At 29.3% G+C, this 26246-nt stretch overlaps 1 protein-coding gene across 1 annotated transcript; it reads right to left on the bottom strand.

Moving 5' to 3' along the window:
* Window positions 1–1623: 1623 nt before the first annotated feature.
* LOC132756970 (uncharacterized) lies at window positions 1624–23762 on the bottom strand. The gene is made up of 2 exons (XM_060748113.1): window positions 23434–23762; window positions 1624–3474 (listed from the first exon to the last, which is right to left on the bottom strand). Exons 1-2 carry the CDS (start codon window positions 23495–23497, stop codon window positions 2426–2428), a joined length of 1113 nt encoding a protein of 370 aa, XP_060604096.1. The 5' UTR covers window positions 23498–23762; the 3' UTR covers window positions 1624–2425.
* Window positions 23763–26246: the final 2484 nt, after the last annotated feature.

Raw genomic sequence — 26246 nt, 5'->3', positions numbered from 1 at the left:
AATAATAGGGCGCCCTGTAAAAATGACTCCGTCAAAATGGCTAACTGCAGCATGACCTCATGATGTTCCAGGTATTTTCATAACCAAATCGAAACTGTCAAATGACGCCACAATCGTGCGTTAAAAGCACAACACAAGCGATCTCCTTAAATGAAATATCGAACGAAGTATCGCTGACTTGGGGTTAAAATGTATGCAGATATTAATGCGCTTTAAAAGACGCATTAAACTTACTTTTCTGTTGTATAACTTGCTTTTCCTAAGTTGTTTTTAAGTATTAGATCTAGTTTTTTAAAGTTTTTTTTTTCATTTGCTCTCAGCGATGCTGCACGCGATGATTTTTTTTAAATCAAATTATACCCTCCAGTTAACTGATCAGCATTTAAATATATGTCTCAAAATAATCTCAAATTCTTATGCATGACATTCTCCATTCTTATGAATAACACTTTCAATCAAAAGAAGCATAGTCAAGCATCAAGGATAGATCTAACACTATTTGATTCTTGTTTATCAATTGATTTGTTGTAATCATAGATAGGAAATGTGCTTCTAAAATACATCCTTGATAGAAAAGTCATTTATTTTCTTAGCACTTGAAGCGTGTATAATCTCCGTAGGAAAAAGTCAAGCCCTTTAAATTCTCTTTTCGTTTTTGAATATCGTGTGGATTCAGTAATAGAAAAAGCATCGCAAAAAAAGTATTTGAAATGTTCGAGGGAGTTGTATTAAATTAGAAGTCAGATAACCGATTGCCGGTTTTATATCATATCCAAAATAGAAACTTTCTCTCTGCCGCCCGGAAAATATATAGCCAATCTTTGAGCATGAAATCATTGATACTAGACAAACTTGGCAATCTGTATGTTCGCCATTTTATGTCTCGGGCCACTTGTTCGGTTCAGTAAGTGCATATAATTACGAATAATAAATGACGTATTAACTTTACAGTTGTATAATTGTTTTTGAATTTAATTCTTCTCAAAATCCCTCTTCATTTGGCAGATGTTATTGGTATTGTGTGTAAGAATTTAAATTAATGTAATATCTGCAAATGAATGAAATGATCTTTATTCTCAAATTCATTTTTCTGTTAACAACAAGAACCGTCAAGCAATGCAGTTGCCACAACAATGCATATAACAAATACCAGCACTCCATTTAACGCACTGTGCTGCATTGGTGTACGATCTCTTTGTAAACACAATTTCAAGGGAAAATATCTCATCTGTGATGCATTTGTGTATTTAACTGACGGATTATACTTGTTATACTCAGTTGTTTAGAATAACGCCAACCTTTGTCGATATTTATGAAAGAAAACTAATTTCTTCCGCCTGATCTTTATTTAATTTTCAACACTTTAGCTTCTCATTTTAAACTCTTTTGAATTATATTTAGCAACAAACTGTTTTCTTAGCCTACAATAGGAAATAAACACTAAGTTTTATATATACTTACATGTATATTAAATAGATACTTTGTATTTATTATTTTTATAAAGGAATGTCAAAACTAAAGAGAGAGCAGGATTTACGAAATAGTTTATTAACAAAACTATTTATTTTTCTTTACAATATTGCAAATATTGATAGGGATTTAAGTAAAACCATGTAATAGGAACACCGTCTGTTGTTACTTTATTGAAATATAAATATTGGAATGTATAATTTCTGCGCAGCTAATATACAAAGCTTTCTAAAATAACAACAAAAATAAAAATATGATAGTAAATAATGTTTATATTTTGTTTGGAAACAGGGCATAAAAAGAAGTTATATATTTGCTCCCTTCTTACACTGAAAACAATGCTAGTATCAATATTAATTATATGAAACTAAAGTAAAATGCCTAATTGCGAGAATAATAAATCTTTTATTATAGTGTAAACAGCTCTTTATATGCTTCGAAAATTATGATAGTGCGAACGGCGCATACACATAAACATTGCTATACATTCAAACCCTTTAAAATAGCAACCGGCACAATTTATTCTGTTTTAACAATATTAATACCCTTTAACAGTCTACAAATTGGATGTTGTCATCAGAATATTTCATGCAATATAACACTGGAAAAATGAAAACATTCAACTGCGCACAAAACTTATAACTTTTAAACATAACTAAAACTATTATTTATATTTCATTTCTTGCATTAAAATCTTTCATACATTGCAAAAAAGAGGATTAAATGCTAACTAGCAGAAGCATCTAATGTACTGAATACGTAAGCAATTTTTGCCAAATTGTTTTGTTAAAATAAAACATTCTTTAAGACTTTTAGAGAAGTTATTAATATATTTACCCATGAATCAATTTATGAATGAATAGAAGACTTTCAGACATATATAACCAAGTTCTGGATCACTGGACCTTTCCTAGCCGTACATTACGGCATTTCAAACATTACGTTTTCAAATTTATTATCTCCCGTAAAAGGCTGACCAGGCTTGTGAACCTCGTTTCTCTGCAGAATTTGTAGTTTCTTCAGTATCATCCATAATGTCGGAGACAGTATTGTCAACAGTCGCGTCATCAGAACTGCGTTTACCATAAACAGCTTGCCACATTGGTGCTCTTTTTCCGTAGAAAGCGTTCCAGCCCTGTGATCTTTTACCATAGGTTGCAGCCCAAGGTGCCCTTTTCCCGTATGTCACTGACCATGGGGCTCGTTTGCCGTACGTTACTGACCAGGGAGCACGTTTTCCATAAGTGACACCCCACGGAGATCGCTTTCCATAAGTGACACCCCACGGACCTCGCTTTCCATAAGTGACACCCCAAGGAGCTCGCTTTCCATAAGTAACACCCCATGGAGCTCGCTTTCCATAAGTGACACCCCAGGGAGCTCGCTTTCCATATGTAACACCCCAAGGAGCTCGCTTTCCATAACTAGCTGACCATCCTGGATAACGTTTCGAATATAACATATTGTCAGATTGAAGGTCTTCGGTGTCAAAATCTGTATTACCATCAAATATATCTTCAGACAAATGATTGAATCTTTTCTGATTGCTGTGTCCAGTTTCAGAACTTGACTCGATCCTATCGATATCGAATCCTGTGCCAGAATTTAAAACCTCGCTGCTTCTTTTACCATATGTAGACATCCATGGTTGCAGGCGTTTGAGATTCGCTCGTTTCACAGCATCTATGGTATCTATTTCATTATTTTGTGCTTTATTTTCAAGATAATCTATCATCCATTGTTTTGAAATTCCTTCTTCCTCTGATTCTGAATCATTTACCATATCATTTGCTATGCTGTCAAAACTATCCCTAACATCGTTGTCAAATTGGTCAGTTTTATGAATATCATAGTTTTGTTCCCCTGATCGTTTGCCGTAATACACTGACCAAGCTGGTAGTCTTTTAAAGGCAGTGTTCCTCTTTACTATTGATGTATGATGTCCTAGAGACCTTTCTGATAGTTCATCACTATTTGCATCCATCGGCGATATATTTGCTTCTTCTGAAAAGATTTGAATAATAATTTGATAAGTAAAAGCTGTTACGCAATATAGACAGTTTGATGTTACTTAAAGAGAATAAAGCTATTTTTATGAAATATTATTGTAAACATTATCAACAATAAAATATATATTGGTTCCATAACCTTATTATAGACAGATCTGTAACATAAAATGTCTTAGTTATTTAACACAAATGGATATTGTACGTAAACAGAATAAAATGTTCTGGAACAAAATATTATTCTGCTATTCAAGAGGATTTTATCCGTTTAGCAACGATATCGTGTATGCGCCATTCGCTTTTAAGGCACTTTATGACATATTTATTTAATTTTTGGAAGTATCAGTTTTGTAGCAGATATATAGCTTCATAATTATGCTTTTTATGTTTTTTATATACGTTCATATTAATTTTTTTATCCGTATAGATGCCTATTTTGTTTTCTTTTCCAATGCAAAAAAGGAAGAAAAAATATTTAGATAATAATTTACATGCAACATATTTCTACTGTAGTAAAGGGTATTTTTGCAAAATTGACTTAAATGTTTGGTAATATAAGTGAATTGCAAGCGCCTTTTGCAATAGATAAATATTAAGTTTCTTTGTTCACTTCACAATGGTTTTACTTTATTAACATTTTTACAAAATTTTCATGAAAATTAACATGAATCTGGGGGCATGCCGCTTTTTTTTCTTTTTTACTGGTCATTGTTTTGATATTTTTATTCGCGGTAAGTGTAAATTGTGTAATATTTATACAGACATTTTGATGAAAAAATTTCTACATTTTCAATAAGAGTTCAAGGTATTCTTATTTTATTTTTTAGAACGCGCTTGCTTCATTTTTATACATCTATCTGTTTTTGTCCCTTTTAAAAACTGTTCGTTCTTGTCAATTAATTATTAAACGGTACGTGTGTGAGAACATCGGCTGAACTATTTTTTCCCTATAAAAAGTATAACTGCCATCTGATCAGTAAAACATCCAACGTTCCTAATTAGGCCTTATTCAAAATATTTAATCATTGTGCATCAGGCCACGTCATGTCAATTCTACCTGTCAATAAAACTCTAGGCTAATCATTTAAAAGTTGTCTCCAATTAGTCCTATTTTCTGACAAGTTTCCGTTGCTCTGACGGTCGACGTCTAATTACAAGACTATAAGTGAATACTAAATTTGTCATGACATACGCTGACTTTTGCTACTACAGTAATTCATTCTTATTAACTTGTCGAGATAGAGTAATAATCCATAAATCCCCCTTTTTGTCCTTTTGTACATGCCATTACATTACATCTAAAAAAAGACAAGTATGAATATTTTTTAAGTTTTGGTTTATAAATTGAAGTTGTTTATGGAATGGATGGTGACTACAATGGGCATGATCTTAATCAATCAAACTATGATAATGTACAGATTCGCTGCAGATAATTGTTTCTGAAACAAATTACATATGCGAAAAACATCCATTCTGTAACGACAATATAGCAAGCAAATGTTAATAGGCAAGATTTATATGCTCATGTAATTGTATTGAATTAATCTACACTACTGGGATTTAAATTAAAAGAAAATATCCGGACTAGACTAAGCCATGTCCGCTTATTAATTGAAAGCATATACATGTAGTTAGTTAGATTATAATAACACGACCAATCTTCACATTGACATGCGTGATTTCAGAAAATTAGTATAACCTTTCAATGTACATGCATGCTTAATCATTTAGTTTTAATGTATTAATTCAGAACAGTCTCATATATCATATCGAGTCTTCAACGTGTTCAATTCTTCAATTCTGTCCTGCTTTTTTTTGCATAATAACGGTATTTTTTGGTTTTAGTTTTTTTTTGTTTGTTTGTTTTTTTGCATAATAGCGTTAAGGTGAGACTATGCCCATCAAAGTGAAAGTCAAAATAACTTTCCATTTTTCCATAATCGTTTTATGTTTTTCTTTTTATATTCAAAAATAATAAATAAACCACATAACTCAATGACATTCCTTTCAATAGCCTTCATAATTTATCGGTATCGTCCATTTTGGTAAAAAGAGTTGGGAAATCATTTTTCATACGTGTATTTAAGATAGCTTATTTTTTTCCTGAACACTTGTAATAATATCAATCATGATCATTGTTGAATTACTATTATAAAGGTCAAGCTTTTGATTTTAAAGCTGATTCAGCTCAATTGAAAAGTGAAATAATGAGCATAATGCCACTTTAAAAGTATAACTGTACATTATAATGGTTAAAAGAAAATGACAAACATTAAGTTGATCTCTTACGCATCATAAACATCCTGAAAAGGCCTTCAAGTTGTAAATTTTTTTTTTGCAACCCTTAGCCGATGTGATTTTAAGTTTGATTTTGAAAGTCTAAATTAACTTTTCTACTAGCGTTACCAAGTTATGAAATAAATTGCATAATATTTGAAAATTGTTTTTATTTTTTTTCCGGAAAGGTCTATCGGAAGGATTTTTTTATTTATTGTAATTTTATATAACAACCATTTTTACTTGTTTTAACTTCTTTTCTGGAATACCATACGTTGAATTCCTCTTAAAGTTTAATCATCATGTGTAATTTTTGTAACCAAAAAAAAAAAAAAATCCGCAATAAAACACATGTGTTTTTTGTCATAAACGTTCGTGTTTATATTCTTTTCAGTACCATCTACGTCATCTTACAAGAAATAAATCTATACCTTAATCTATTTAAAAACTAATCTAAACAAACTCTGCTGGGTTCGTACGATATAGTTTCTGTAGATGTAATTACATGTTGAGCTTTATATAAATGACGTTGAGAAATGTATTGGAGTGGTCAGCACGCGATCGTAAGGTTGATTACACGACTGGTCTTTCAAGCACCGCCAATGCCTTTTGTTACAATTCAAGAACATCAAGAAAAGCCCTCTTGTTAAGAGACTAATGTTAAAGCATTGCTTTCTCATTCATATATTCACCAACCATCTCATTTTATGATATTATATGCTTGATTATACTCCCCAAACCCATATTTAGCTTTAAGAAATGAAATGTATTTTATGTTATGGCAATCTGTATTCTTCTCCAAAAATAAGGGTTATTTTATTGTGAGAACTTTCTAGTAAATACATAGTAGTTACAGTAAGACTTCTGAATAATAACTAGTTATGCATAAGCAACGCATGAACAGAAAATCGTCGTTTGTTCATAGTTATAAGCTATACATATTTTAATTTACTAACACCACTTGATTAAAAATAACTTTCTTAATTTCATATTTGTTGTATACAAATAATTTTGTCATTATTAATACAAAACACCTGCTTGATTTAGACATGAATCAACGGGAACACACAATACCTTTTCAGTATGTAGTTGTTAGATGAAAAGTGAGCATGTGCACACAGATAGTTTCCAAAAAATGAAGGGTAGTTAACTAGCCTTTGCAATATAGCTAAATGATATATTTATAGAAAAACAGAGACAAATGCATTTTATATAAATTTTAGTTTGGTCTAAAACAATGTTTAAAACAGAGAAGTGATGAACACCTATTTTTACGACGTTTGTTTATTGGCTTATTAAAGTTTTAATATTGCAGTGGTAAGTATAAAATATATTAGTTATTATTTCAACTGTAGTTGACATAACAGTGAACTACATGTAAATTTACTATTCTTTTAATACGTAATATAAAAAGATGCAGCATTTATAAAATATTTACTGATATTCACTGTTACATCATATAAATGCAGTGACTTTCTAACTTGACCTCGACCCCCTTTTAATGGATGTAATAAATAATGAGTATTTATAAGAAGTAACCGGAATGGCGTCATTTTCAAACACGCCACAATAAACGCGCGCGTTTACCAAGCACCGGTGGTGTTGACAAATACTGTATGTTAAACATATTTATTTATTTTTTGTTTGAAATTGGTAAAACAAAACCGGAAGAAATGCTTTTACTTGAAATAAAACCGATATTGTCTTAATGTTTCTTCCATGTTTTACATCTTTGAAAAAAGGGTGCTAAATGTTGCAGACGGCAAATTAGGCAATCTCCACTGGAAAGGTAGCATTAGCTTTCTCCCTTACAGTCTTTTAGCGGTCATTGTGGAATTGCAAAAGAATTGTGTTAATTTCTTAGTTAACACCTCTTTGTTTTTTCTACGCAACGGTTTTCATGATATATGTTTGGAACAAATTAACACTTTAAACCAGTATAAATTAGCCACAAAACTCGACTCAGACCGATGTTATTTCTTAAATGAAACACTGAGAGATGGATGTCGACTTAAACTACTAGGATAGTAAGCTAATAAGCCTTTAATAACGTTGTCAATAGATTTGTCAAACCGACAATTATTACACATATTATTGACAGCTGTACTTTACATTGTCTAACAATGAACTCAAATAACTCATAGTCAGTGGGTTTTTTATTAAGTAAAGATATTCTGATATTTTTAAAATTTGCAACAATCTTGTCTAGTTTTATTGACATTCGTGATGAAACCATCCTAATGAAATACTTGTACCCTCACATATCAAGATTGTTTGCAACGATATGTCTTTTAGCAGGCAAATGCTTTGATTTACGACTCTATTAATTGAACATTCAACAAAATTATCAATACACAAATGTCATATCTGTTTCCTATTTGACAATTTTATTGAGGAGGTGAGATGATCTATTGAGTGTGATATAGTACAGCGGAAAAAGGTCTTAAAGATGTACATCATAGTCAATAACGTAATATGTTTAGATAAAAAAATGTTTCTTACGTTGATATTAATATATTCAAAAATAGCTCAACTTGATACAAACTTGGTCACACAACACGGATTTAAAGCTCAATTAATCATTATTCCCTACTCTGATGGCGTCAACAGATTATACTAATGCGACTTGTGCAGACCAAAATCTGCCCGCATTTCCACGATTCGCGTTTTCTTATCATGGTCTATACTGTCGGCTATTCAATCAGTATTTAGTTTGAAGTTTGACCAAAAAATGTTGTTAAGTTTTATACAGAAGTTAACATGTTTGTTGTGATAAGGATGAAATACGATTACGGAGCAATTAAGAACAAAGTAACATCCTCAAATATGTTTTCTTAAGCGGTGCCACTAAAACTTCAATGCGTCTCTCCAAATGTTTACAGAACTATTGAATGAAAATAAAAATAGAAATAACAAATAAAAAACCCCGCGGGGTTCTGCAATATAACTTGATTGATTTATTTATCTTAAACTAATTAGACCGCTGGTCGTCACTTTTACCTATATTTCTCAACAATGCCCACCTCGATGGCTACTGCCTGTCTAATTGTAGATTTTTATCATCTGGATATATGTATTTTACACATTTTCCCGATGTTTATTGAAATCTAATGGAACAAAAACTGACAAGCCAAAGTGATATTGGATTAAAGTAAAACATTAATATACTAATAGCATGTATATCTAAGAAAACATATTAGCATAATTATATATTAAGCTGCTTCATGTAAGTTTCTCGAACATCGCGCTTTAACTTAAAATTATTTTGAAGTTAAAAGTTTTCTTTCATTTGTACTGTTATATTGATATGTAGATATATGTGTTAATAGACACGCCTACCAGATTAAAGGAAAATACAGTGACTTATCATTTGTCTTGTTTAAACTTTTATGTGAATAATGCTTCTTGGTTTAAAGTACTGCAATACTATGACTTAATTTGTACATAAATAGCTTCAAGACAAGTGCGCACATTGCACTTTTCTCGTATCTCCTCTCTTCTTATTACAGAAATTTACATTAAATTACAAAAGTATTTTTATGCACGTTCAATTTGACCAAATTTTCAAACATGATCTTTGACATTTTTGTCAAGAAATATTTTCTATTCGTTATCATTATTAGGTATTCAATTTGGCATTGATAAAGTGATATAACTGCGCTTTTCAATGTAACTCGTTTTGTAAACTAATAATTAGAGAGCCGAAATCTGGTAACATTTAATTCAAAAGAGGGAATTCCTAGCGAGCTTCAATTTATCAGTTTTATTTCCATTTGTATCATCAATTGCATTTCATTAGAATGGGATGATTATAATCGAACGTTCTATTCCAGAGATTTATAAAAATGTATTTCATCTAGCCCAATAAATAGAAGCTAATAATCTTCATATTTATTTGTATCAAAGTAAATGGCCTCATGGGATTATTACCAATTTTGTTAGAACTTTGTATGAAATATTCCAATCTGAAATAATTGGTAGTTTTATGAATTCCCGATTATTTAATACCTTTTATGTACTAATATTTCTTAAGATAAACAGAATATCAAATCGTAAATGTCAGAAAAATGTTCATTGTAGAAAACGTTTGGATTAGATTAATGACATTAGAGGAAGTCGTAAATGTAATCTATATTAGTATTGCACGCGACCCCAGGATCGATTTAGTTATGTTTTCTTATAATTGCTAGTTCTGATTTGCTAGCCTTTTACAATATAGAAAATGTCATCTGCGTCAGTGTAAATGTAAAAAGATTTTATTTAATATGTTTAATTTAGTAGCTGTTTAACTATGCCTTATAATTCATCAGGCTTTCATTAAGCTTATAATTCTTAAAATTAAAACACTTTTACAACCTATAGACATAACAATGTTAATGAATTTTAAGTTTAATTCCATGTGTTGTGTACACATGTGAGTCTGCTTAAACTCAAAAGTCGTCACAAGGAAGCATGGACGGTGACGGTAACAAATGCCGCTCACAAACAGACTAAATCAAACAAGCTTTTTCTTTCAATTTCGCCTTCTAGATATACCTTGACTTTGTAACCTCGCATGATTTAAAATATCAATAATACCTCTTTTTCTTAAATAAAAGGCTAAAAAAGTTCAATATTAACATATGGTATCATAAACATCAGTAGTATGACACATCCGTTTCAAGAAAAAAACTTTGATTTTTTTTCACCTGTATACTTTTTAAACCGCTTTACTATATTTGTATATAGTGGCTTTATTCTTATTCTTATTTATTTTTTTAATAAAAGATAACCTTGTTTGAACATCCTAACTAGATGAAATAATATTTAGATAGGCATTATGTGAAAGGTAAGAAGATCTAGATATCTATGTAATTTGTCAGTGGTCATCATAGTGACGTAAATCATTATTATATGTTATATTTCCATCGATCCAAATTTTTAAACACAATTTACACATTTAAATCTTGTGGAATCAAAAACCTTTCCCAACAAAAACTTCGATGCGACAATAAAGCAATTACATATCTATTCAACTCAACAGTTTTTTTAATAAATATAAAGTACAAGACAAGAACCTCAGAGTTTAAGGAGCTCTGTTACAGTCAATATGTGCAAATTATTAATTGTTTCCATTTGAATTCATTAGTAGAAAACCTTCCATCAAAATACACAGAGTGCACTAAACAGAATACTAGATATTGTTGTTACTCATACAATGAAACAAGCTTCTGTTTTAAGTTTCAAACAATAGCTGATGGATCGACTCTACCGCTGCATAGTACCCCAGGGTATATCGATACAACATTGTTTTGTTCTGTGTACAAACGATACCATAGACGAATGATCTTATTAACCCGAGTAGATACTATCTTAATACGTGTGTCATAAAACAGAATTGTTGTCATAAACTTTATACTGTTAGACTGAATCACAAAAATAAAGTCTTTTGCAATCTATAATCGGCCTTGTAATGTATATATTTCTATAAAGTTTAATAAAGAAAGAATGGACAATATTAAATTGTGTAGTAGAATTTCATTTCCGATTACTTTATAATTATACTTTAAAAGCAATCTTTCTTAAAACCACATAAATGTAAAAGAAATGTAAGAAGATTTGTTTTTGTTTCCTACTTATAATTATGTGAATTATGAACTAATCGTAAACTTCTTATATATTAGTTAGTTTGCTTGCGTGGCCATAAGCATATTGCATTGTATTCTATATTGAACTGTACAGCAGGGATATATATTTGAAAGATAATACAGCTCGAAAATTATATTGTTCCAACGAGTCCTAAATGTTTCCATTGGTAATGTACTTCTCCAAATATGTCACATTTTAAAACGAGTTATATTATTAGTGATAAAGATGTTTGACTGGTTGTAGGGTCCTATATAAAAATTTGCTTGTATATATTTCAAATAACTGTTAATTTACGGCCAAATATCCAGCCACAAATCTTTATTACTAATTTATAATAATACCAACTTCTTTTTTTAGCGAAAACAACAGCAGCAACAAAACAACAACTTTGAAATTAATTCATAATTCGACTGCAGCCGTACGTATAGATTATATACACATCACGATTAGCCAATGTAAAGCATGCAGTATCTTTTTTTTTATTTTCAGTAGCTACAGTATATTTAAAAAATAAGAAATATAACTAAAAAATTTGAAATAAAAACAGACACACCTCCCCACAGATATCAATGAGATAGTTATATGGTCAACGGCTTTTGTCGTTGACTGTACATTCAAATTGACATATCTCGAATAATCGTTCTGTAATGTCCAATTTATAAATATATCTGACGATCACGTGCTGAAACTTAGTCATGTATAGCATAATAAATGCATATTTATTTTTGTGAGTAAACCTATCCAAATGTATGCAATGTAAAATGAATGTAAAAATGTCAAATAGTCAAATTATTATATTTTTTGTTTTGCATTTTGCTATCTAGAACAGCTATGTTTACTGTATTTTGTTATGAAAAAACGTACTATCTTGTAAAAAGTATTTTTAATTGAAAGTACACTTCACCTATTCTGGTTTCATTAATGTGTTACATTGATTTATAACACTCCCTATCAGTCTTTTGTATATGAAATATTAATTATTAATGTGTTTCTTATCAATTCTTATCAATTAATCAATGTCTTTATCTTTTTTGTTTTACAATCATCAGCGTGCAAAATAATCTTAACACAACGTGGCGCCTTAACACTAATTAACTAATTGTTAAACAAATATGTACATAAATAGCGTCCACTGTTATTTTTACACTAATACATTTGGACATTTGAATGTAAATGCGAAGTGTTGCAAGTCTTGTCCTGAAAAGAAATTAAGACAAACTAAGCTTTCCGAAATTTCGACAACTGACCTCTACTAATGTAGGATTTAGCACAACAGCTTTGTTGTACTTAATTACAAGTATCTTTAACAAGAAGAAACACGAAACTTGATTGTATTTCCCGCCAAAAGCTAAACAAACAACTTAAACCCCTACGTAATCCTATTATTCCGCATTACAAGAACAATCTTAAGACAAATATGTTTGAAAAAACTAGCGCTCATGATCTAAACTTTAAGCTTATTCTCTCATCCGGTTCTGAGAGGATGTTGAATTAAAGCAGATTTAATCCGAATGAATTACATGCAAAACATCTGATGTACAGTTATTTATATTGAACAAATTGTACATAGGGTGTTGTCATGTTAATCATATCCTATTAAAACGGATCATGCACTCAAAAGTGGTCTGTATATCTTCTCACATATTGATGAAAGTAATAGACAAAATTATCACTAAGTTAAAAAAAACTTAATTTATATGAAATGTTATATCATAGACTTTTAAGAAATGTCATGGACATGTATGCCGGTAAAGTGTTTTCACTCATTAATAAACATAAAATAATTTACACCGCCTGTCGTATATTAGCAGTCAAACGGAAGTTCATTACAACCCAAATACATTGATATGTAATTATCAAAATGATTGAAGCTGAAATAATTGGAAAAGAAATGAGGTAAATGCTTGGCAAATGCGATTTTCAGCATGAAATATTAATTTGCAAATTTTATTCAAATAAATACAAAAGAGTAGATGATTCTGTTTTAAAAGAAAAAAATCTGTCAAAATGTCAAAAGTTAAAACAAATTATCAACCGTTTGGTCATTTAACATTTTCAATAAGAAGGATATATTAAGTAAAATGTGAATGTATAAATTCGTCGTTTGATAGAGAAACGTTCAGATAAAGTAATGCAACTTGCTAATATGAATGCATTTGGCTAGATTTAAGTTATTAAAAGAAATTTTGCTATCCTTTTATAACAATGATAATAAGCTGACAATAATCAGCTAAAAGACTTAAAGAAAAAACGTTTTCGTGAATGACATACTTTGATTTTGCAATACTTATAACATGACAAGTACATTGACCATTATTTACAAATAATATTGCTTGTTATTGATGTCACCTGCTAAAGTTTTATTATTTTATTGATATGTGCATAATCATAAAACCTGAATAAATGTTAAGATCACGAAATTCATTGAAACCAATGGATGTTTTTCTTTATCCGAGTACATTTGTTTTGTTTTCCGATGATCTCGTATATAAGATGTCAAATGAAATGTCATAGATTCCAGTAGATTTAACTCACCGAATAAATAAATGGGACAATGACATTTTGGTTTTGACGTGAATGGTTTTGTATTTAAGTCATACACGTATTTCCTGATGATGTCATATGAACAGAAGTCAAACTTTTGTTTTCCTTAAAATGGCTGAAAAGACACGCAACATGCGTACAGTCTCATCTTGTTTATATTATATATAATTTTGGTCCATGTGTTGTGAAGGGTAAGAAGATTTATGTAATGACTTTTAAATAAAATTTATAAATAGTTAAATAGGGTATTTCTGAAATGATCGAGTCATAAAGCAGTTGTAACATAGACTGCCAATGTCATTTAGCATACGTAGAGAGAACAAAAGTATCCGGGAGAAAATATAAAACTGCTATGTATCAAAGTGTTACAACATTTTCCAACTAATTTTGTGTATACGCTTTTTGCTCTTGTACAAACGTATTTCTATCAAACAGATATATTGGAAGGAAATATGCATTTTCTTTCAAAATAAAAAAACTCATTTGTAACAAAGAAGATATATAACTTTACACATTTTAAGCCTGATTATATACAAATGCATTAGGAACTTTATCATATTGAATTAGCGTGTAGTGAAGTGTTAAATCAAAATCCTTAGAATAGAAAAATTAACAACAACACTTTGTTTTAATAAAATCCTTACAAATATCGGTTACGTCATCAACCAGCACAATCTTTTCTTTTCCAAAATTTAAAAAAAAAATAATAGAAAAGGCAAAGGAATCATATATATAATTATTGAATTTTGAGTCTTTATGTTCTAAATGAGTGCGATCGATTGTTTTCCCTATCATTATTCCAAATAATTAGTGCTCTTGTTCAGCTCTATTTTCGTTAGATACATACGATACTTGTTCCCAAGATGTATACTAACCATTAAGATTATGTTCGTTCATATTTCATTTGAACAGTAGCGGGGTTATATCCGTTTTTGCCGGACTAATATCTAAATCAAGGACACTGTTTCTTATCCCGAGGTAGCAATATATGTATTGTAGGTGGTAGCAATATATGTATTGTATGTGTCGGATAACGTATAAACCGTCTAACTAACTCGTATCCAACTATTTTGAGCTTTGAGTAGGCACTTGACACCAAAAGGTCATTCCAGAGTTATAGACTTGTTTTCATGTTTATCATTTCTATCAAATACTTAATAAAATAACTGATACAAAAAGAAATACTGAATAAGATTATTTTAACATTAATTTGGCGTGTGACAAGTGTTTGCTTCCAGTAAAATATCTTAGGCTATTTCCATGTTGTATCAGTTATGTAAAGCTTATTCGATAAATGTTTTAGCAAAATCATAGCATTTTAAGATATTAGATTTACTATGCATGCATTTTGCACGAAGCATTAGTTTTAAGTCAGGGAAATGCTTCGTAATAATAAAACATGCACTTTGATGTTTGTAACATCAAGTGTTTTTGTCCTATGATAAAAACAATACACACTGACAGGAAACAGTTCTGTCCTGTATGACAAAAACAAGCAATGTAAGTCACCTTAAACAAACTGTTAAAATAAAACTGAAAATACAAACACGAATTTTGATAATTTATTTAAGAGATATGTAGGCAATGAAACTTTTCCAAGAAACATAACTCAAAAAATGGGAACTTGAAATCATATAAATAAACAAGAAGTAGAATTTCACTTAAATAATATTCCAGCGAAGAACATTTTTAGATAAAATATCAGCTACAGTGTCGATTGAAAGAACAATTTTAATCACAACTTGACCATCAATTTAAAAATAAATAATATTTTCTCGAATTTGGAAAACATAGTTAGCTTTGCTGACGTTTGGATTTTCTGTTTCATATAATATTTCACAAAAATTGATAATATTTTCAACCTGACAAGTTACAATGTTAAGCTATTGACAACAAGCATGTTCGTATATAAAAACTAATCAATGCAGAAGATTTCTTATTAATTTGAGGTTATTAACAGTTTCTCCGTAAAATGGAAAAGAAACTATCACAAGAATCTTTTTGTTTACAAACAATAAACCGTCCACACACAATATCATTCTTCATATAAAGACCATAAAAAAGACCTATTATAGTATGAAGCCGTCATAAACATTACAAAAGAAGATATATGGCACACTGGAAGTAATATTTTTGTCGTTAATCGAAATCAATATATATCGTATAAGCCCAATAACCAGTCAACCGATATCACAAACCATAAACCTATGATTACTTTTGCACGATATATCCGGTTTCAGACCGTACAAGGGTATAAAGATAGCCATTAAACAAATTTATTTAATTTACTATCAGATGAATTGAATAAGACATATCATATATGTTTAGAATTCATGTAAGAATTGATGTAGACCTCGATGTCTTTACGAGTCGTATAAACTCTGAAGTTAATGTGCATAGGAATATAAAAAGGTGTCGCAGATATGTGTACATTTTTAAACAAAAGAAAATCACGAACCTGGGACATGATATATTTGTTATATTATAGAATAATATGAACACAAGCATTTTTACACACAAGCAGCCTGGTCTTATATCATATTTTAAAAGTAATTATTTTTACATTTTCAAAATACATATTAATTAGGAAAAAAAAACCCAAAATATATCTTTATATGTTAAAAGCGAAAATCAAAGGCATTTAAAACAGCCCGTTTATTCTATTATCATATTCTACTATGAAATTATATTCATATTCACATGAAAATATGTGCTAAGACTTATAATTTGCTGCAAATCTACAATGTATAATACTATTTATCACGAGTGTTCTGTTTCACATCTTAATACACATGATTTTACATTATTGAAGATGATTATGAACAAAAGAGACTAACAAGGCATTGTTACATTTGTGCCGATTTTTTTTTATATTTCGCTTGTTATTAACTGATTGCATTGGGTTGGCAGCTGCTGAATAATGATATAGTACAGAGAATTTGCCTTAAGTTACATTAGATTTGTAATCAATGACCGTTTATCTTTTTTACTTGACATGTTATTTCAACATTAATTTTGGAAGCTAATTTTGTTAATTTGCACATTATATGTGCATTTTACTCGTAAATGAAAACTGACTGACGGCTGAAAACTGTTGTTGTAGAGAAAAGTGTCAAGCCCTTATGGAATGTTGAGAGAGAAAAAAAACCTTGGAGTAGCACCTTGTTATTGTGATCAGTATTTGATTCAAATGATTCCCATTTAAATGCCAAAATTATAGTGATCAAAGTATTCGTTACACTAAATCAGCTTATAAGATATTTCAATTATAACGTAAAAGAAAAAAACTAATTCAAATCTTAAAAGTGTGTCATATGCAAATTCCATATAAGATTTGAAATCGTAAGTAATGGAAAACTTTTAAAGAAAAGCAGTGTTTGATGAGAAGTAGTTTACTGTGTCTAGTATACATTTCTTCATATTACCTTCAAATGAAATATATACAGGTATTTTATTTCCGACTGTAGTGTTGAATTTTGAAAGACTATGATCATAATTTCATTAAGACACACACGCAAAAAATTACAGGAAAGCGCTTCATATGTTCTTTTTATGCGTTCCAAAACTGCATAAAATGCAGTCGTACATGTAGGAAAACAACAATAAACTAAAATAACTGACTGTGTGATACCGTAATACTTATAGATATAAATACATTTATATGAAATTATATATACTTTCTTTTTATCTATGCATGAAAAGCTAGTATCGATATTCATCATATATATATTATTTTCGCAAATTTATTTCATTTAAATTAAAAAGGTGTTGTAAACAGGAAAGGTTTTGACTCAACACTTGTTTTGTTGGATAGATAATAAAGGCAGATTGTGTGCTTTATACATCGTGCTAAAGTGATGTTTTTTTCTCTCAAAACTTTAAACCTTAATATTCTGCAATTTCGACAAAACAATTCAGTCACACTTAGTAACAAACGAACATCGCCAACTATGATTTTGGTCTGCCATGGTCAGATTATTAAATGCAGTTGCCGCAAACAGGAAAATGGTTAATATGGTTTCCTTTAACTTTTACAACTAATTGAAGTGCTTAAAATACCGGGGATATTAAGAAAAAAAATCATTAAAAAATGCCGATATTGGTCGAAAAAAAAGAAGAATCCAAATAATGTCACTAATTCTACTTTTTAACTGTTTTTCCATGTAAACATGTTAAATTACTCATTTTCTTACTCTTAAATCCAATTATATCTTTGTATCAAAACTGAAAACTGTGTTTAAACTTTTATTTAAGTACTATTTCAATCACATTATCTTAGGGAAATAACAATACATGCTGTCGTTATATGACTGTCATTAAACATTATCAAAATTGGGTACAAAATTTAGTAACATATATAAGGAAATGTCAAACAATATCAGTGAAGCTGTTTTGCGCTGTATATATGATTACAAAATCAGCCTCTATCTACACGAATAACTTTTTATTTATTATTTTATCATCATACAAAAACTGTATGAATGCAGAGACATTTACTACAATATAAATGAAATATAACGCTCCATGATTAATGGAAACAAAAACAAAAACTTTTGCAACAAATTCATTTCTATGAAAGAAAACAAATGCATTCTGGGAATTAATTAACTGGACAAAACAAATTGGGCAACACGGAATCAAAACCATAAATTTAGGACGAGAGTAAACAAATTATGCAGACGCCTGAAACCTTTGCTACCACACATCAAACAGATCTTCTGCACGACCGTAAATTCTAGGGATTGTGCAATAGTTAGTTTGTTATATTTAAAGTGTACCCTAGCATAATGAAACGAACATTTTAATGAGGAATGCATGCTAATTGTTCAATTAACAATCAGTTTTAAATCATATAAAGCAGTCATCTTTATTTAAAGTGTCAATAGTGAAAAAATACTGATCTAAAATAAAATTTCCAGTATAGTAAATGCTATATAACGTAGTTGTTAAAATGTTCGTATATTGAACCGTTTCCAAGAATCAAATATAATGATGCAGACTTTTAGCACTTCAACTTTATGCCAAATAAATATCACACAAATTATATAGAGTTATGAGGACCATTTGTAATATTTTTAATAAATTTAAAGACAGTTTCGTTTTTATAAAATAAATAACTTATTTGTGCTCAAAAGAGATATGTTAGAAATACGAGAATACGATGTTATTATTATGTCAAACTGTCTAATATAAAGTTACAGTGATTTATTTATTATTTCAGAATAAAATACATTTTGTCAAAATTTGCTATTTTATCACTTCTATCACGAAAACTCTTGTCTTAACAGAGGGGTAATATGTCGCAGTGTGAAAAAAGCATGTGACCATGATAATACATTCTGTATTTACGGTAAAAAAGAGCAAATTTTAATGAAGTCGAAATAATAGCGCTACATCTGAATAAATTATTTCTTGCATGATTAGATTAAGAAATTGTCTCTATTTTTACTTTAGAGGCGGTCACGTGTAAAACTGATCATTTCTTAATTTTGAAAAATGTTCAGATGACACTATAACCTCCATAGTATTGATTATTTTTGTTTTATGTGTTTTTGTTTCCTATATTGTCAAATATGTGACGTAAAATTATATTCCAAAATGCAAAAAACACCATCACACAAACAAAATCAAACTGCCTATAGAATATCATAATATTTTTGATGTATTATCTTCACATAAACTTAGAATATTTTTTACTGAAACTAAAAAATCTATATATTTATGTCTTGTTAAAACTGCTTACATTTTCTTGTTCATGGAAGCAACTTGAACTGGCCACATCTGCGTAAAGAGCAATAATGTTTTGAAATGTCATCCGGAGCAATAAAGACATCGTAGGTTTTGTTACATTAATATCATTATCTTCTTTGTTAGTGTTCTACTTATAATGATCAACAGGTGTCTAATGAGTATTAAGTCGAAAATTTAAGAAGACTGTTTGTGATATATCATTATTTCCAACTGTTAGAATTACAAATAAAAAACAAAAACAAAGTAAAACCGGAAAAAAGCATAGAAAATTATACTAAAAAAGGTAACATATAATGAAATTATATCTTACTATTTTAAAGTATTTTAGATAGTCCAATTGCTTTGACGGTTTAGATAAAATTAGGCTTTTTTCACGTAAATGTTTTCTAAACGTAGAAATACAGAATTACTGTAACCATATAGGCAAACAGACACACTAATCTATGAAAATACATTATATAATATAATATGTTATATATTATATATATATATATATATATATATATATATATATATATATATATATATATATATATATATATATATATATATATATATATATATATATATAATATATATAATATATATATATAATTGGTAAAAGATATTTTTATTCGTGTAAATGAAACACATAATTATGTAAACGTTATTTCAAATCTTACTTCAGTTTTCCTAAAAAAGGAAAACTTGTTAATATTATAACGTTTATAGCGAATTTAGTTCGCTATAAAATTATTATAAATTATCATTTGAAATTGTAAGTTACACAATAATTTAATATCAGATATATGAATAATATCGAATTGAAGTTTTTTTTAGGTTTCTTTATAACTTTTTTATTTTTTTCATTGGGAAAATATTGTGCGCAAAATAATTATGTTTGTTTGGAGAATGAAAGACACGATGTAATTCAAACAGCATTGACGTTTTAGAAAATAAGAAAAAAAGTTGGTAATCATGACCAATGTAGAACATCGTGTTCATTAAAATTATCAAACGTGTCAAATTATAAATGTAAAATTCGTACATTGAATGTATCACGACAATAGAAACTTTCTTAAACATGAAGTAATCCCACTTTTGTTTGAAAAAGATAATAAACAGGACATAACAAAGAATAATTCTATTTGCATTTATGCTGGTCATGACAATGAGTGGGCAAGGTGTCTATTAGTTATCGGCATTTTGTCAATGCAAAAAATGACAATATAATTTTATTGGCATTAGCACGTATTGTTCGTGTTACTATAATAACTGCACGGGCACAATAAAATCAAGCTTTTTCTATATTTCATATATGGTGTATCAGTAAACGATACCAGAGCTAATGCATATTGCCAATTAACACGGCATTACAACAACTGGATGTAGCGAGCCGATTTGCTATATTTCATCAACTAGTATACATAACAAACTGCTAGGGAAGCATCAATATCATATTGCCCTTGTCTTGTCAGAGCTCATATTTCTTTCAAGTATAGAAAACATAGTAAAACCAATGTCCTGGGACACTGCGTTGTGATTTAATTGTCTAGAATAACATACAGCCATGATTTGACACGTGTAATTTTTTCTGACATTGATTAATTTGGACTGTCTCTACCACGCTCTGTATTATATTTGGGTAAAAGATAAAGCAATATCGATAAAGAGAAAAGAAACGACGATAGAACATGTTTTATAATTATCTAATTTCATATAAAATGGCTATGATCAATCTAGGGTATGCTCGATAAAGCGTTCATATTTACATATTTAATCATGCAAATGATGAGTATAATTTGTTTTTTTTTCAAGATCATATCAAATAAAAATATCAGAGGCTTCTTTAATAAAAAGTTGAACAAACTTATTCCTTACAGATATTCATGAATTGCATTTTTAAGCAATGAAGTATAACAGACTTTCGTATACATTTTATATTAAGCATATTAAGCTGGAATATTGTTTGAATTTAGTTTTAAATAGATGCAATGTACAGAAAAGTATTATACATTATAAATAAATATGTTTTAGTGTACAAAAAATTAAAACAAATGTAGTAAGGAGATTCAATTCTTAGTTGAATTGCTGGATATACAAATGTTGCTAAGTTAATTATTACAATGTATTTATATTTCATTATTTACATGAATTAATTAAATTAGGCCAAACTATATTAGATACAAAATAAATATATATGTAGGAAGCTTCAGGGTAAATGTTAAATTATATAACGGCTAATGAACCTTTGATATGTTAAATGTTGTCAAGTGCATAAATCTGGTAATTTAAACGTACTAAGGTGCGTTCTATACCTATACTTTAACACAAACTCATGCATTATATTTTGCATAACCCATTTAAAAGTTTTATCTGGCTTTTGCTAATTTAAATATAACTTAAAATATAAATGTTCTTGAGATAAATGTCTGATCAGTAGTTGACTCTTATGGAGGCATGTTTAAAACCTTATTTATTTCTAAGAATATGTCCATAAACCTTGTACAAAAGCGATGAATAGTATTAGCATTATATAGATAATAATACGAATGTAAGATATATGTTGATTTGATACTTTAAAACAGGACCGATATTAAGAATCATATAAAATAATAAGATACTTATAAATTGAAGAAGAAAACGGTATAATTTTTTAATCTTGTTACTACTTTTAAATGTTTGTGTTTAGTGTCGTTGTTTCTTCCCTTCTAAATACCAAAAAGTAAATTGAAATTGCAATTGTTATTTCCTAGATTTTTACGATTTTTCTGTACTTTACATATTGTTTCTTCTAGTCAATTTTATTTATTTTAAGAAAATATATTTCTGAATAATCTAAATACAGTGTACATACGATTTCTTTCTTTAGTATTTTTGAAAACTATCAAAGGCTTTTGTTTCGGCCTGTATTCATCGTCTTTTCCTTTTAATTAAAAGTTATTATTAGTAAAGTAAGGATCACAGTATTTTAACCACACATGTTATCAAAAGAATATAATGTGTAATTGAAGATTTGTTACAGTCGTTTTGCCTTGCATGTATATTTTGTATAAAATATCAAACATTCTGCCGATGGGTGAAAAGTTGTTTTTTCTTTCACGTAAAGATCGTCAGAATTACATGCTATTTGATATATGTGTTAATACAAAAAAAATAGATAAAAAAATATATGTGTATACGTATCAGAAGCAAATCTTTTAATTTTTCCTCTAACACCAAATAACTTATGCTTCAAAATCAGAATCAGAATCAACTTTCGATGTGCACTTTATGACTAGACCGGTCTGCTACATGACTATGTAAGCATATTTTGTATTAATGGATTTAGACACTCGCTGTGACAGGGTTACCAACGGCATAATTACGACAAGATGGGATTTTCAGACTTTCAATGGATGCGATGCTTCCTTTGTCAAGTCGAAAACTATTTTGATACATTGTGTATGGCATCAGCTAAAATGCAGCAACAATTTTTTGATGAATATAAAATTGATTTCTTCCGCAATATTTTGAATAAGAACTTAAATAAAACTCACATTTTTCATAATATTACAAGAATGCCTCTTAATTTTCCCATTATTTCTATCTACAATTATATTATATTTTGGTTTTAGAAACAAATTTCTTAATTCTAAATATTATATCCTATTTCTAGAGTTTTTTGTTTTTTTTTGTAATTCTAACGAATTTGAATATAAAGAAACACATAATTACCATGTTAATAAATGAATATCTAGTCTTCCATTAATATGTTTTAAATTAAGATTTGACTTACCAATTATACAAAGTCCTGTTTCCAAATAAATGTAAAGTACGGATAATAAAACTAAACGTTTCATATTGAATGAATATATTTAATAAGAATCCGAGATATATATGCGTGTGCTCGTCTGTATCGTCTGAAATTAATGTAGAATGAGAACTAAAATTCAGCCGGAACAAGAAAATACCAAACGTGTTCCTAACAAACTTCTGTTAATTCTATTATTGCTTAACCGATAACTGCTATTTTATAAACCTCTGGCAATAAAAATTATAAAGCGCGCAAAATTAGCAGACGATACGCTGCGTCACAAGTCCAGCGCGCGCAATGACGTTATTGGTACTTCTCTCTAGTATGTCTTTGGCGCTATTAACACTGAATTAGATTGATTGGAAATTGCCATGTAGGTAACAAAGGCCCGAGCAAATGTCTTGTGTTTAGTATTTATGGTTTAATTGCTGTAGGAAAATATTGCCATGAAAATAAGTTAATGAGTTTATCGTAGGTCGTAGGCGAAAGTATAGTGATTTCAAATAGTTCTTATGAAATATTCAGAAAGTAATGTCACGTTGAGCATAAAAGAAGTAGATAATCTAACTCCTTAACGGCTTGTATTAGTCGATATCAATGTAACGAGCATTGCTTGGTTATAATATGATACACCATTTTGAAAATATATGAACTGCATCACTTTAAATATATAGATCTATATACACAAATGTATTATATTAATGTTTTATATACATTAAATGCATATGAATGATATTGCTTACCTTTGTTACAAATATGCAATTGTTCTATGTAAGCATGTCAAGAATTTCGCCCTAAACTAATTAGAGATGAGTATACTCTATAACATGGTAAAAGGATGTTACATGAGTGTCTTTTCAAATTGAATTTATTAAACGAGACGACAAAATGAATATATTGAGAGACTTTGTCGAGTCTTCTATCTTTCTTCCTCAGCGGGATTAATAAATTCAATTTGGAATGACTGGAATGATTTTATATGCTATTTATAGCATGTAAATCCTTTATTCTTACAACAACGTCAGTGTTTAACTGAAAGACATACAAAAAAATAGCTCCGTTTAAAGCAGAACGATCAGAAAAATCTATAAATTTTGATGTTCTACTTTTTGATAAGCTTAGTACAAAAGATTGCAAGTTTAGTACATTTTTTATCAATTGCAAATTATATGATCTTAACTATAGACGTTTATCTGTTGATCTAGTTGTCGTTAGCTTATATTATTGGGAGATAATAAAGATAGGATTGCTGATCAATTAAACTTTAAAATAATTATATATAAATATGATCAAGTTTTACATGCAATATTATAGAGAAGTCTTTCCTGAAATGATTTTTATAGTTTACGAGCATTCTAAATTTGAAGTAAGTCAATCAATTCATGTTTGAATTGATGCTTGAACTATCCTTAAAAATAAAGATAAAATCTAGTAAATCAACGCCTGGTTGATGCTGTTTACAGTTTTCATGCTAAACTTTTAACAAAACATGAAACTTACCGACAACATTTATTACAATTGTTAAATGTAATAAACAACACAAACAAACAACAACAAAACACAAAAGAAACCAACACAAAACAGGTCGCCACGTTACCAACTGCCCCAATATCTATTGAAACAGCAACTGGCTTTTAGACAATAACCGATTACAAAATTCTTTAAATTAGATATTTAACGAAGGTGCAGCTACTCATTGTTAATCTAGACATCTAGACATTTCAATAATTTATACAAATTTTGAAATGACAGTTTAAAAAAAAACATTTTTAGTGAGTTAGGTACGGAGCTTTGATCGAAAAGATATGCAGTTTATCGGGGGTTTGAAAATCCAAAACTCGCGGTTTTAATCAATCAAATTTCTCTATCAAACCGAGCCTGCAACATTTTCAGTTTTGCCGTTTTTGGCTTTCTTAAGGGATTCAATTTTTCTTTATTTGAAGGGTTTTGGGCGTAGTTGCACAGGGGATTACTACTTGACATAACGAAATGATGTCACTTAGAGTTTTCCTCAAATAATAACTGTTACATCGTTATAATTGTACATTGATTAATTATTATACAATATTTTCACAGATTCACGGAATAATTTGATTCAAGTTTGATTTGAAACAATTACTGTTTTCATGCTAAAACGTTCTGACGTACGTTGAAACAATGTTTAATTTTCTAGGTGTAACACGATGAATTTCAAATTGATTGCAATGTTTAGAATTTAACGTCATGTGAACAAAAATCTATATTTGCTACATTTAATCAACAAGCTGTGTAAATATAAATGTGATCAAAATTCAATATCGGCATCTCAATGATTTGTCTTGGTATTGATCATTATATTTTTGATACAATGTTGTTAAAAAAATCCTACACCACACAAGTTGTATATCAAAAGCACCAGAGTTTAGAGAAATGGGTCTATTTTCATGATATAAGGTAAACCGACAAAATGAGAGAGTTATCTCTCTTTTCACAATAATGTATATAAAAAGGTAATTGTTATCTATATAGTAAGAATAATTTACCAGTTTCATGTTACATGCATTTGAATTAAAAAACAATTTTCTAACAGTCCTACTGTAAACCAGTTGTTGATTAAAACAACTTTTCTATAACACATAATGTAATAAGTATCCGCCGATTCTCTTGGGGGCGGGGGCTCCGTTTGGATGAGGAAAACAAATAAAGGTACACTATATTTAGATGAACCGTGAAAAAAAATATAGAACAGTATGGAATTGGGGTCGATAGTGAAAGGGAGTGGTGGACAACTATAATATTAGTCTCGATCGACAACC

The sequence above is a fragment of the Ruditapes philippinarum genome, unplaced genomic scaffold (assembly GCF_026571515.1).
Source record: "Ruditapes philippinarum isolate M1 unplaced genomic scaffold, ASM2657151v2 ctg67_1_1_1_1, whole genome shotgun sequence".
In the NCBI taxonomy this organism is placed as follows: domain Eukaryota; kingdom Metazoa; phylum Mollusca; class Bivalvia; order Venerida; family Veneridae; genus Ruditapes; species Ruditapes philippinarum.
Note: the sequence above shows the minus strand (reverse complement) of the source record. Positions and strands in the feature narration are given on the sequence as shown.

Coding starts and splice junctions, on each gene's coding strand:
- LOC132756970 (XM_060748113.1), bottom strand. CDS start 23,497: ATGAAACGTTTAGTTTTATTATCCGTACTTTACATTTATTTGGAAACA. Junction 3,475..23,433: donor AACAGGACTTTGTATAATTG/GTAAGTCAAATC, acceptor AAATCTTTTCAG/AAGAAGCAAATATATCGCCG.